Source organism: Arvicola amphibius, chromosome 1 (assembly GCF_903992535.2).
Source record: "Arvicola amphibius chromosome 1, mArvAmp1.2, whole genome shotgun sequence".
In the NCBI taxonomy this organism is placed as follows: Eukaryota; Metazoa; Chordata; class Mammalia; order Rodentia; family Cricetidae; genus Arvicola; species Arvicola amphibius.
In genome coordinates, this window is record NC_052047.1 from 156,278,133 (window position 1) to 156,290,982 (window position 12,850).

At 41.1% G+C, this 12,850-nt stretch overlaps 1 protein-coding gene across 12 annotated transcripts in view; it reads right to left on the reverse strand.

Annotated features, from left to right (window-relative positions):
* Nucleotides 1-4,464: 4,464 nt before the first annotated feature.
* Tle4 (TLE family member 4, transcriptional corepressor) overlaps nucleotides 4,465-12,850 on the reverse strand; it is a 133,252-nt gene continuing 124,866 nt past the window's right edge. For all 12 annotated transcript variants that reach the window (XM_038328838.1, XM_038328814.1, XM_038328829.1 and 9 more), the window contains 6 exons: nucleotides 11,629-11,878; nucleotides 10,574-10,821; nucleotides 9,338-9,485; nucleotides 8,488-8,638; nucleotides 8,067-8,143; nucleotides 4,465-6,142 (listed from right to left, as the gene is read on the reverse strand). In XM_038328838.1, the coding sequence (XP_038184766.1) occupies nucleotides 6,035-6,142; nucleotides 8,067-8,143; nucleotides 8,488-8,638; nucleotides 9,338-9,485; nucleotides 10,574-10,821; nucleotides 11,629-11,878 (982 nt within the window). In that variant the 3' untranslated portion in view covers nucleotides 4,465-6,034. The remainder of the gene's footprint in view (nucleotides 6,143-8,066; nucleotides 8,144-8,487; nucleotides 8,639-9,337; nucleotides 9,486-10,573; nucleotides 10,822-11,628; nucleotides 11,879-12,850) is intronic.

The following is a 12,850-nucleotide window of genomic DNA, read 5'->3' on the forward strand; positions in this document are numbered from 1 at the left end:
CCTAAAGCCAGTCAACACATTCTATTCCCTTATTTGATCACCTTTTCCTCCTAAGGTTGACCAAGGTTCAGTCATAAAAACACTATACTGACCAAACCCATCCAATCAAAATTAATCAGCTCATCCTGATATGGGATTTCCCCTTCCTTTTATGAACTGTCATTTTCCTATGCACCATGACTGTCTCCTCTCTATCCAGAGGTAGTACTTTGTCCTTCTGAGGCAAATATCTCTTCCTGCTCTCCCTTCCTTCTCCACTCTCCTTTTTCTATCTCCTTTGTCCCTCTGAGGCAAATAAATCTCCTTAGTGCTGAGGTCTTGGTGTGACCTGTGCCAACTCCAGTTCTTTCATTCTGACCTTGTTTTTATAGACTTTTGTAGTGGTGGAGGTGGGTGGTGGGGTGAGCTGTGGTGGTGGTAATAAAATTCAAATGAACACAAGAACACAAAGTGTTATGAGGTGGAGATGCTGAATCCAAAGAAGCCTAGGTGGAGTGGGGTTAATAGTTCCACTGAAAGCTGAGCCTGCACAAAAATCAGATGCCTGCTAAGCTCAGGTCACCTCAGAGAGCCTCCCCATGTGCAAGGAATGGTGGCCCAACATGGTAACCCCTTCTTAGGGGGCTGCAGCAAAGTCCTTTCACTCCTGATCATCCAAGCTCCCACACTGACACTCATCGGGGAACTATGCACATGGTATCGGGAGAGTACTGCACAGAATAGAGCCAGTGGACCAAGGTCCTGTTCCAGCAAGCATCCCAGCCTTTCTGTAGTCTGAGAAGTGTTCTTCTTCACACAAAGCATGGTGCCAAAAATTGAGATTGACTATCACTGTGGAGACAATAACTAATTTTCCTGACTCAGACATAAAAATGGAAATCAGATTTCATTAACATGACTGTTAGAGGAAGACATGAGGGACACTTGTCAATAAGCTTGAAGAGCTGATTTCTTCAGTGAATCCCCCAAAACTTTGCTTTTACCGGGGGAAGGGCCCAGGTTTTCTTAGGAACGTGCTTTAGCTACAGCTGTATCTGGCTTCTCAGTACTAAGATAAACTATCCTACCAAAGTTCTCAGATAATGGGAAGTCATAACCTAAGGGACAATCCTGTGTTTGCAGGACATTAGTTCTGGCATCTCCCTCCATTCCTTGTTTCCTGGAACAGGTCACATGCATCACAGGTATCTCATGATGAATTCCCACCACTAACTCAGTCCTAAATCTCTGAGGTCTTCCAGGAGGAAAAAAATAGTCCTAGCTCGACTCATGGCCAACTGTTCCCTAGGAGATACTAGAACATTTAAACTGTGGAAGGGTCACAGCAGAGGAACTGTAAAGGCCTTCTGCTATTGATTTAAGTTTTCAAGTTGAATAACTTGGGAGAAATACGGCAATGTACAATTAGGTGGAAGCATCATGAATGTCCCTTCCTATTTCTTCTCCAGTTCTGCTGTGCATAGGATGATTCTGGACTGGATTGCAAACCAGGGAATCGGGGGTTCCAAGTCAGCTGGTTCCCCAAACTCCCACTAAAGTTTTGGTAAATTTTTCCTCTCTTCGGATCCTTTACTTTTTTCTGTGTAAACAGGATTGTGGCACCCCTCCTCTCCTTTCTGGGCTTGCTGTGCTCATAGTCCTTTAAACTAAGGTCAGTCCCGCGGGAATTATTATTCTCTGCAGGCAAACTATGAAGGCCCCAGCTGAGAATTCAGTACCGTAGAAGAGCAAGCCCAGCTGTCCTGCAAACTAACTGGGATATACATTACATCCATTGCACCTACTGTTGAACAGACAATGAAAACTGAAGAGAAATGACAGCTCATCAGAGAGGAGTTCAGCCTTTGGTTCCGTACTGTTTAAACAGCCTCACTAAATGCTCTCTGCTGTTCTCAGGTCATTGAAAAGCCATCCCCACTGCCAATTTACAGCTAGAACCCTTTAGTGAATAAATGCAATTAGTTCAAAAGAACAGACAGCTGCTGACTGCTGCTCTGTGGTGAATGCCTTCAGAAGAACCTGAAAGGCGGCAGGATCCAGGTCCCAATGGAAACTCTTAAATTGCTCCGGAATGAAGTAGCTTCAGATATACTAGCATCAAGTTGAATAATTAATGCCTTTTCAGCACTGATTTTTGTAATTTTATAATTGCTTACTCAATGTTGGACAGTAAACCTCAGGATCAATTTCTTACGACTGCCAGAAATCAATCAACAGATAGCATAGCCAAAGTTTTCAGGACAGAGCCACTGAGCCACTGCATGGAAGTCCACTGAGGCACCCCAAAAACAGCTGACGCCCTGGATGATGGTCAGGCTGCAATCAGTTTGGCACGCATATCACATCTGTCCAAAATGCCATCTTCTGGCTGAGGAATATTTCTTTTTCTTTGATTATGTGACAGAGCTTAAAGTTAAGAGTTTAATTTCCAACACTTTTAAGTGTTGCAGGCGCACACAACATTCCAGGGTTATCACCCCCATGAAGCCACTTTGCTCAGTACCAACCCAAACTGAGGCGTGAAGCGTTAATGTCTTGAAGCCTGTCACTCTCACTGGATCCTCTACTTTCAGGAAGGTCTTTTTGGCTCCTTTGGTTTGGCTTCTTTTACTGCTCTCAGGGCGTCAGTCTTCAACACTTTCCCATCCTCCCACTGGAACGAAGTTTGCTGTGGGGAGATGCATCTTTATTGTTCTTCAGAGTCTGCAAGAACCATAGAGCAAATTCGATGGTAAAATCAACTCTTGGTGATAAAAATCCAAAGGCCAGTGTGATGTAGCCCTACTACAGAGCCACATCGCCAGTCCCTAAAAGCTACCATTATAGTTTGACAATTAAGGCAGAGCTTCTGTGCACATTAAGCCAGGCAGGCCTCCAAGTTACGTAGATATTACTCTCTGTACACAACTCAGCAAATAACTTAGGACTTTACTCTGGAATGTCACCCACAGGCTCTTGCTTTAAGAAATTATTCCCCGGCTGGTAGAATTATCTGGGGAGGCTATGGAACTTTGAGGAGTAAGGCCAAGTAGTCAGAAGTCACTAGGGGAGGGTCTTCAAAAGTTATACTGACCCTGGTTCTAGTCTGTGATCTGTGCTCCATGTAAGTCTCTGACTCCCGTGCCTGATGTCAAAATGGAGCCACCATCTTTCCCGCTGGGCCGAAACATTTCTTAATCTGTGACTCCCCTCTGCCTCTCCACAAAACCCCCAAACTAACAAAAATCAAAACACTATCCTCCCTTCAACTGATTCCACCAGGCATTTTGTCACAGGGACAAGAAAAGTAACTATATTCCTGTAATCCTAGTACCAGATAGGGGTAGGGTAGTGTGTCACATGTGAGGAAAAAAAAAAAGGGAAATTTCACTCTTACAATTCCCTGGAGATGCCATTGCCACAGTCCGTTTATCAAGCTAGTTCCCCTCTGTAGGGCTCTGGGTCCGCCACCTGACTTTAAGCTGTTTTCTGATGCGCAGACTGGTTTTCCCCTTTTGACTCTCTACATTCTCAGAACCATCCTGACAAGTAATTAACACAGTGGAAGAGCAGCTCAAGACCTGGCACATAGCCAACATTCTTCCTTCCATACCAAACAACAACAGTGCCACCCTGCCTAGAGTCGTATCTTTGTAGACAGTCACTTGGTGTTTTTCAGGTTGTCCTTTCTCAGCAGCCTCAAAGGATCTGCATACCATCTTGCAATGCAGCCAGCTCATGGTACTTCACTGGACTTGGTGCTTTGGTCTACATGGGTGAGCAAGGCTGGAATCCACTCACTCAGTACCTAGTTGGGTAACCCATGGCTGATCACTGTAGACTACCTTGGTGTAGCCAAATCCTATCCTTTAAACTGGGACTCTTTAAAAGTCCTTCTTCCCTCGAGTCATCACAAAACATCTGACCCAAGATACTTCCATAAGCTTCTGTGTCTTGGAGACTTCTCAAACCACAACAGTTGGCAATGGTCTAATCTGTCAAATTCAGAATGCTGTGTTAACTTCACAGAGCATTCACAAAAGCGCAGGACACATTACAGAAATCAGCAAGGTCCAGTACAATAGCTGTTAGCCTCCATGGGGCTACAAAGCGCTTGAAATGTAGTTAATGTTACTGGCAAAGAGGATTTCTAATATCGATTAGTTCTAAGAGTTAACTTTAAATAGCTGCAAGTAGCTAGTGTACTAGAATGACAGTACAAATCTAAATGGTCCAGATTTTGAAAATGATGGACAGCTTCTAGATAAAAGCATTTAACAAAAAGAGGAGGAGCTCAGTAAATATTTGGTGCCTTCCATAACTTCTTTCATGCCTTCTGGGTTATTTCAAAGGAAAAGGGAAAAAAAAAACAGCAACAATTAAAAACCCATACTACTTAACAATCTGACTTCAATGTAACTAATGATTTTTAATATGGGGAGTGGCACAAAGAAAATTTAAAAAAAAATAGAAAAATAAGCATTCTAGAAGTTATGTATGTTTAATGCTTAAAAGTTTGAATGCACAAACAATCTACCATCATAGAAGTACTGGTGGCCAATACAATGCGTTAGAACTATGTACAATGCACAGTTGAGTATCAAAATCTTTCTACACTGTAGAGTTTTATGAAACTGTTAATGACATCAAACACTAAGCACTTAAGACACCATGTTTTGCTACCACACGAAGAACGTCAATGACAGTCCATTTCAACTTGCAGCATCCATCCATTGCTAGTATGAAATTAAATGATTTTCTACTTATACAATAAAGTTTATCTACACAGTTCTTTTGATTTTGATCCATAGCAGCAAAGGCACTGTACATCAGCAGATCCACAGACTTAAAAGATCTTTTTAAAGCATTCAAACAAAAAATAATAATAAAAAAGGAGTCACATGTTATAGTTTAACAGCAACAACAACAACATAAAAGATAACACAATGTTTCTGGCACAATGGCACAGCCTGTGTCCATTTTAGGGACATCCAACTAAGACATGGAAAGAATCAGAGGTAAAGAAAGCAAGTCGTCATCCCAGGAGAGTCTCTTCTTTGTGGCCTTCAGAGGAGGGATCTGTAAAGCCTCCTCTGTGGGCCTCTTTTTGTGAAAGACTTGCCTTGCACAGCGGTAGGCAGACAGCACTCCTGCACCTGCAGCTCCTAAAGAGCATGCCACAAAACAGCCCGCCATGGGTCACAGCGACACAACTGCCCAGAGACACACAGCTCCCTTTGCCAGTAAATTTGGCAAAAATATTTAGAAGAAATTAAGTTCTCTCTTTGAGGCCCAATTTAATTTGTTTATCCATCTATAATACAATAAAAAAGGGAATTAAAAACATATTACAAAGATACTTGTCAACAAGTAAAAAAAAGAAACCATCCAATTATTTTTTAATATAATCTAAAGTTATAGACATATTGGTTAAAGATGCCCAAAAAGACTCAAAAGAATAGTACTTGGCCTGTCATATCCTACTTATTCAGCCAAATTTCCAAGTGTTTTTAATATAAGTAGAAAACAAAACAACCTCATAACAATACAGCAACATATTGCTTCCATGTGTAATTATACATTTCATGTCTCTATACAGTCAATAGTCTACATTTAGTGACATTTTTAATCAGTTATTTTAAACCTTCCTTTCCCCTCCCTTACCAAAAGCAAGGGGGTGGAGCATCAAATACAATGCACCTTCATTATCAATGCAGGAGCGGACAGCTTTATTTAGTCAGTCATTGTTAGAAAGCCTTCTTTAAACAAAATAAATATATTACAGATATAATACATAATTAAAGATTCCATTCACTGTTAGGTATTCCATGTTCTTCCAAGTCGATAGCTGAAGATTTGGTATCACAGGTTCTTAAATGAGTATTCACAATTCAATAGCAATGAGCAAGTGGGGCTATGGAAGGGGATTAAACTCCACAACTGCAACGAGTATTGGAAATCCTTGGTTTAGATGTAGGAGAGGGGGTGGAAAAAAAAAAAGTACAACAGCGCAAAGTGCTACAAGGAGGAGTCCAGTTTGCACGAAGATTTGTCCTTAATAAATAACTTCATAAACCGTAGCCTTCTTGTCCCCAGAGCCAGTGACAATATACTTGTCATCCACAGAGATATCACAGCTAAGCACCGATGAGGATTCTTTGGACTAGGGAAGAAACATATTAAGAATATCATATACAAGTACTAAGAAGCAGGATTGGTTATGGAGCAAATACACAGGCAATATGTTCCATGGAGCACCCAGAAGCAGGTATATGGCAGTCCCAACATTTCTAAATATGGCAGTACTACATCCAATTCTCTTGAATGCTTATCTATAACTTAGACTAATGGTTCTTGCCCATGAGGCATCAAAGAGACAGTTAACTCAATGGACAGAGTGCTCTGTCAATGAAGCGAGGCCCTATTTTAATTCTACAGTGGTTAAGAGCACTGGATGCTCTTCCAGAGGACCTAGGTTAAATTCCCAGTCCCCACATGGCAGCTTACAACTTTCAGTACTCCAGTTCCAGGGAATCTGACACCCTCCTCTGCTTTCTTTGGGTCCCAGGCATGCAATATGGTGCACAGACATGCAGGCAGACAAAACACAATGTGAAAGAAAATTAAAACCAAACAAAAAGCAAAAAAAAGTCTCTATAAAGCATAGAGTTTAAGATATGAGAAACTCTCAACTGCCACTGCCAGGTGGCCTGGATCTCGGCTGTGCCACAGAGCAGCAGGCATGGCCCAGGTCCTAACAAGTGATGGAAGATGCTAGTAAAAATGCCCAACACTACTAGGATAAAACATAAAAACATGTACGAGTTCAATAGTTGGAACAGAAACACATTCCATTGAAGAATATGTGCATGGAGGAAATGAAGGAATGAGGGCAGACCCCACACAGGTTTTAAACCAGGACACTGAAGAATACTCTGAGATGGCTACCTAATACACTGAACGTCTCACAAGCTTTTCTAACTGTAACTGTTAATTAAAATTCCCAAGTCAGCATATACATAAGATATAATACTTGTATTTTATAAAAAAGACAGAGTCTAATATTTTTTTCTTTTATTTGTTCACCCAAAAGATCACAAAACCTCCAGTATTAAAGTATAAGCTTCAGCGAGGGATGGTGGTGCATGCTTTTAACCCCAGCACTTGGGACACAGAGGCAGGAAGATATCTGGGAGTCTCAGGACAGCCAGGGATGCACAGTGAAACCTTGTCTCATATGGAGAAAGAGCAAAGGTATAAGCGCCATCCGGCACAGCAGCTGTTTTGTCGTGAGGAGAACCTCCATGGCATTCTATTCTGGATTCCGGTAACTAATCTGCTTTATGATGACTTAATGTCACCTTGTTAACGGACCTGGAAGTCTGTTAACTTATTAGTCCCAAACATGGAACAAAAGATAACACTCTAACTACAAATTAAGAATTGGAAATCATTAACTTGCCTATGAAATCCACACATCTGTAAAAAGAAAGGAGAGATTTTGTGTGCATGTCTGTGTTTGTGCCATGTCTAAATTTGAAGTTTTTACAAATAATTTCCCCACAAGGTTCAACTCTTCTACTAAGAACAGCAAATTTATAAAATCAATCCAGTTTGACAGAACTTTTCTGGAATATTCCTGGGAAAAAGAGTTAGGTATATATAATTATATAATATTAATTAATTATAAAAGTAAGTGAGCAAGAACTAGAAAAACCAACAGTACTTAAGATATTTAAATTTTAAAAAAAATACTAAAAATTTAAAATAAAATGTTTAGTATACATAAACACAAAAATGCCCCTAAATGACCTAAAACTCCCATAAGAAATATAAAAGGATTGAGGGATTGAGTCATGGGTAATCCAGAATTTGCTGTGACATCAAGGTTCAGAAATTGCAGCAAAAGACTAGTGCTATAGCTTGTGGCTGAGAAACTAATCCTCCTCCCCACTTCTAGCAGGTTCTTGCTTTGCCTGTTAGAAATGGTATCAGGTGAGCAACATATTATCAGGATGCATGAAGATGGCACAGCTAAACCAGGACAGGTAGCACACAACACCAGTACTCAGCAAGCTAGGTATTACCTGGAATATGCTGGCCCCGTAAGGTGTCCTCCAAGCATTCAGAAGGTTGTCCTTTCCAGTGCTCACAAACCATTTGCCTACAGGAAGAGAGTTTAGTGTTACTTTGTAATTTGCTTCATAGAATGCTGAATTAATAGACACATTCCATTTATAACAAATAAGAATGTCTTTGCCTTCCAAAAATAAAGCCCACCCTCCTTCTGGATTTCATGAGCCACTGATTGTTAGGATAAGGAATAAAGTGGATTAAGGCTAGCAATTTACATAGCTTACTAGGGAAGCATGCATGGTTAAGGAAGCTATATAGCTGTAAAGAAAGACACTTTAACAACAAAATAAAAGACTCAACTTGGAAGGAAACAACAGAAGAACCAGGCAATCATTCTGGTTGATAGAAAATGAACAAAAGAGACTTGCTTACCACAGTGGGCAAACTTCAGTGACAGCACACAGCTCTCATGAAGATGCAACTGGTATTTGTCAGGCTTGGTGACATGCAACACTTCCACATTGCTATTCTCCATCCCTACTGCAAGCCACTCTCCAGTTGGGCAATAGCCCAAAGAAAAGATCTGAAATTGAAACAAACGATGGTGGCTATACAGGACAAAGCCTTCTTAACCAGGAGGTATGTTCTTAAATATAGAGGACATCAACAAAATCTGCAATAGACAGGAAGAACCAAGTCTAGCAGATCCATGTTCAAGTATTGTAATGATATTTTTTTGTAATCTAACAAATAAAGCTTGCCTGAAGATCAGAGCTAAGCCACTAGTTAGCCAGACAGTGGTGACACACACCTTTAATCCTAGCACTTGGGAGTCAGAGGTAGATGGGTCTCTGAGAGTTCAAGGCCACCCTGGGCTAGGGAGATTAAATTTGTCTAAAGAGAAACAGAGCTCACATAAAGGTGATCCCACCACTTGGGATCACATGCCTTTAATCCCAGCACTAGGGAGGCAGAGAGAGGAATGATATGGCTGGGAGGAAAGAGGAATATATATAAAGAGGGGAGGAGACAGGTACTCATCTGCAGTCTGAGGTTTGGTAGAGAGGGATTCAGTCTGAGGATTCATAGAGACAGGACCACCCCTTCTGTCTGAGCATTGGTAGAGGTAAGAACTCTCTAGTGGTTGGTGCTCTGCTTCTCTGATCTTTCAGCATTAACCCCTATATCTGATTCCAAGTTTTTATTATTAAGACCAATTAACAATTGTGTTACAAAGAACACATTTTCTTTTAATAGGCTACATTACCCACACGGTCCACACCTGAGAGGTGAAGTCATGCTGTTGCAACTGCCGCCCTTCACGCAGGTCCCAGGATCTCACAGTGTTGTCTAAACCGCCTGTCCAGAGCTTGGTGCCATCATTAGAAATGTCAATACAACTGGCTCCATCTGTGTGGCCCTGGAATTGCCTGAAAATATAAAATGGAGGGAAAGCCCTTGAAACGTTAATTTTTATTTTAATTCAATTAATTAATTGAACTCAATTAATCTGTGAACTTTCTGCTGATCAAATTCAGTGCAGGCTTTATCTACAGATCTCATTTGGTTTATGCTTTCTAATTATTCAAAATAGTAGTAAAACATATGTATCTGTGTCTGGCTGTGCAGGAGAAAAGGACATGCTCACAAGAAATACCCAATGTAAGTACATTCAGTGTGATCCTCTGCCCAGGGTCACTTCTGCTAAAATGTACATGGGGTATGGAGGAAAGAGTTCAAAGTGGGTCCCCACCACACAGTCGAAGATGGCATTGAATATCTGAACCTTACCCAAAAGGTACAAGAACAACAATTATTTTGTTTTTGGATTGAACTTAGCAGTCCTTCAAGATAAGACCAGAAAGGGCTCTTTTCTTCCCACACATGCCCTGTCCATCATAGTGAAAAGTTCCCAATCTTCTCGTATCCTGTCCCTGATTATAATGCTCATTCTCATTTCTCAATCTACAGTGCTGCTGTCTACCTGTTCTTAACTATGGGAACAGACAATTTAGGCCATGTGAGCATTCACAGCAATCCCTGAGCACTGGGCCACTGGCAAGAGCCATACAACTGCTGGTGAAGTTGTGACACATGCAGCACCTAAACTAAAACCATATACTACATCTTCTCACTGAGGAGTAGGGGCAATGATGGGTGTCAGCAGGCACAAATAACAAATTAAAGACACCTAGTGAACCGATGAGGTACTGACAACATTCTATATGTAAAAATGACCTTCACTTCTAAAAATTAAATCAGTAATGCTTAGTGTGTATGTGTGTGTGTGCGCGCACGCACACGTGTATGTAAAACAAAACATTCATTTAATAAAATACAGTGGTGAAGCAAGATACTACATTTATTATCTACATTTATTAGGGATTATTTCATTATCCCTAAAGTTTAAGAAAGCTGTGTTCCACCCAGACAAACATATATATTGTCAGACAGTTTTGAGCACCATGTGGTAAATTAGCTCTCCCTTATAAACAAAAAGTGGATTCAGCAGACCTACCTCACCAGAGTCTGGTTGTGCAGATCCCACACTGCGATGTTGCCATCACTACAGCATGAGAAGCAGACCTTGGAGTCAGGGCTGATGGCCAGAGCATAGCAGGCAGGGGCTGAGGATGTCAGCTCTGCCTTGATGCGTGGGGTTGGAGCTGCAAGGTCCCAGATGGACAGTGTACTAGCTTCCCCTCCAACAATTAAGGTGCGACCATCAGGGAGCAATCTGCAGGAACGGATGTAGTTATCCCTGTTCTATGGAGACAAAAGCCATCACAAAATTACCCATGAGGAAAGAAAACAGCATTAACACGAGAGCAGGAATCCATAAAAGTATTGTGTTCCCTTCTGGTTTAATGAGCCATTTATACTTATGACAATGATAAAGTAGATTAATGCTACAAAATTACATGAAATTAAGGAAGTACTTAAACTTGATCTACAAAATTTAGTACCAAGATATTTAATCTTAATTAGCACCCAAATGCAAAGATCTAGTCCCACTCCCGCTACCAAATTAAGCAGCCATGGACGTAATCTGCATACACAGATAACATGGGTCTGCAAACAAACCATTGTAATTCTCCAAGCTCTGAAGCCCTGGCATATTTTGCTGAGGACGAAGGGTCCTGGTATTGAAACCACATCACAGTTAAAGTCACTTGGCAGTAGTTTATGGAAATCTTACATACATTCAATTATGTTAGACTGAATGCTACATTAAAGGACTGTTCTGGTATAAGGGAAGAAAACTAAGCTGCAATTTCCTGTAGAGCCCAAGGACAAATGATAACAGACCAGCTAAGAGGCTGGGAAGCCACATGAACAATTGATTTAAAATTCTCAGGTATGTTCTGGTAGAAGCAATGTGTGAACTCTTAGCATTCTTGAACCAAGTGATTTACCTTTGACCCTGGGAACAGGGTGAATGCAGATTGTACAGATGCACATACTATACATGAAGAACTGGACCACTCTGAGAGAAACCCCCCACCTATCTTCTTGGGACTGCTATGGTTCACTCATCATCAGGGTTTTTCTTTGTCATCCCTGCTCACTTACCAGGCAGTCCAGTTGGGAGACTGGGCTCTTGTTGCCAGGATGGCTGATGTCCCAGACCTTTACACAGCCCTTGCCACCTGTGTACACGTGCCTTGTGGGATTGCTGATGGTCACTGCACACACCACCTCCCCATGGTTGAGGGTATTGATCTGTCGAGCATGTCGAGGGATCCCGGGTCCAATGAGGGCATCAGGGGGAAAGGGAACAGGCTGCATCTGGCCATCGGCACTAACGTGAAAGGAGTACGCTCTAGGGCACAGGAAGGAAAAAACAGGAGGAGGATAATGTAGGAAGCATTAGCTTTTGTTTTCTTTTGAGACAAGGTCTTATGTATCCCTGGTTGGCCTCAAACTTACTATATATAGAGTGGGGAGTAACCCATCTGCCTCTACTCCCCATGTGCTATGATTAGAGGTATGCACTGACATGTCCGATTTAAGCAGTAATTGATATCAAAAACCCAGGTTTCATACATAATAGAAACACATTCTACCAACTAAGCTACATTCCTTGAAAATGTCATTAAACCATTCGATATAACAAAAGAGAAAGAAAATCCTTTCAGTGCTACTTGAGATTTTTGTTAAAACAAAAATCAAATTCATCTGGTACAACACAATAAGCTTCAAAGTCAGGGGCTTGGCCATAACCGAATACCAACTAGCTGTTTAACAGTTGCTGTGTGACCATCAGTAGTTACCTAGCCCCTATGAATTCAATACTAACTTCAAAAGGGAGAGGATGAGTCTATAGCTTAAAGAGAATTAAGTGGGATAGCTAACATCAAATATACATAGTACCTATTTTTTTCCACTCTAAACCTTCATTGCTTTGAATTTTTCAGTGGTTCCATGGCCTGCACCAGATTTTACCTGTAGATGGATTCATTCCAACCAAATCAATTATTAAAGGTGATGACTAAGCTAAAATTCTAAAGCACTGAATAGTCCCATTCTGTAGGTGAAAACGGTGAGATGGCAGATATGCCAAAAAATAGTTATACTGATCAGACAAATTCTAAAAAAATCCAAAAGGAATGAAAACTTGAAAAAGTGTCCTGCCTGACAGCCCCAAGGCCCACCTTACTTGTATACAAGTATTTCCATTTCCAGTTCACACCCTTAAAAGCCTGTGGTGTGAAAACATTTGGCTTTAAATCTTCATCAACAGATTCTACCTTTAGGACACAACTGTTAGCAAGGGAATAGTGAGGCTGCAGGG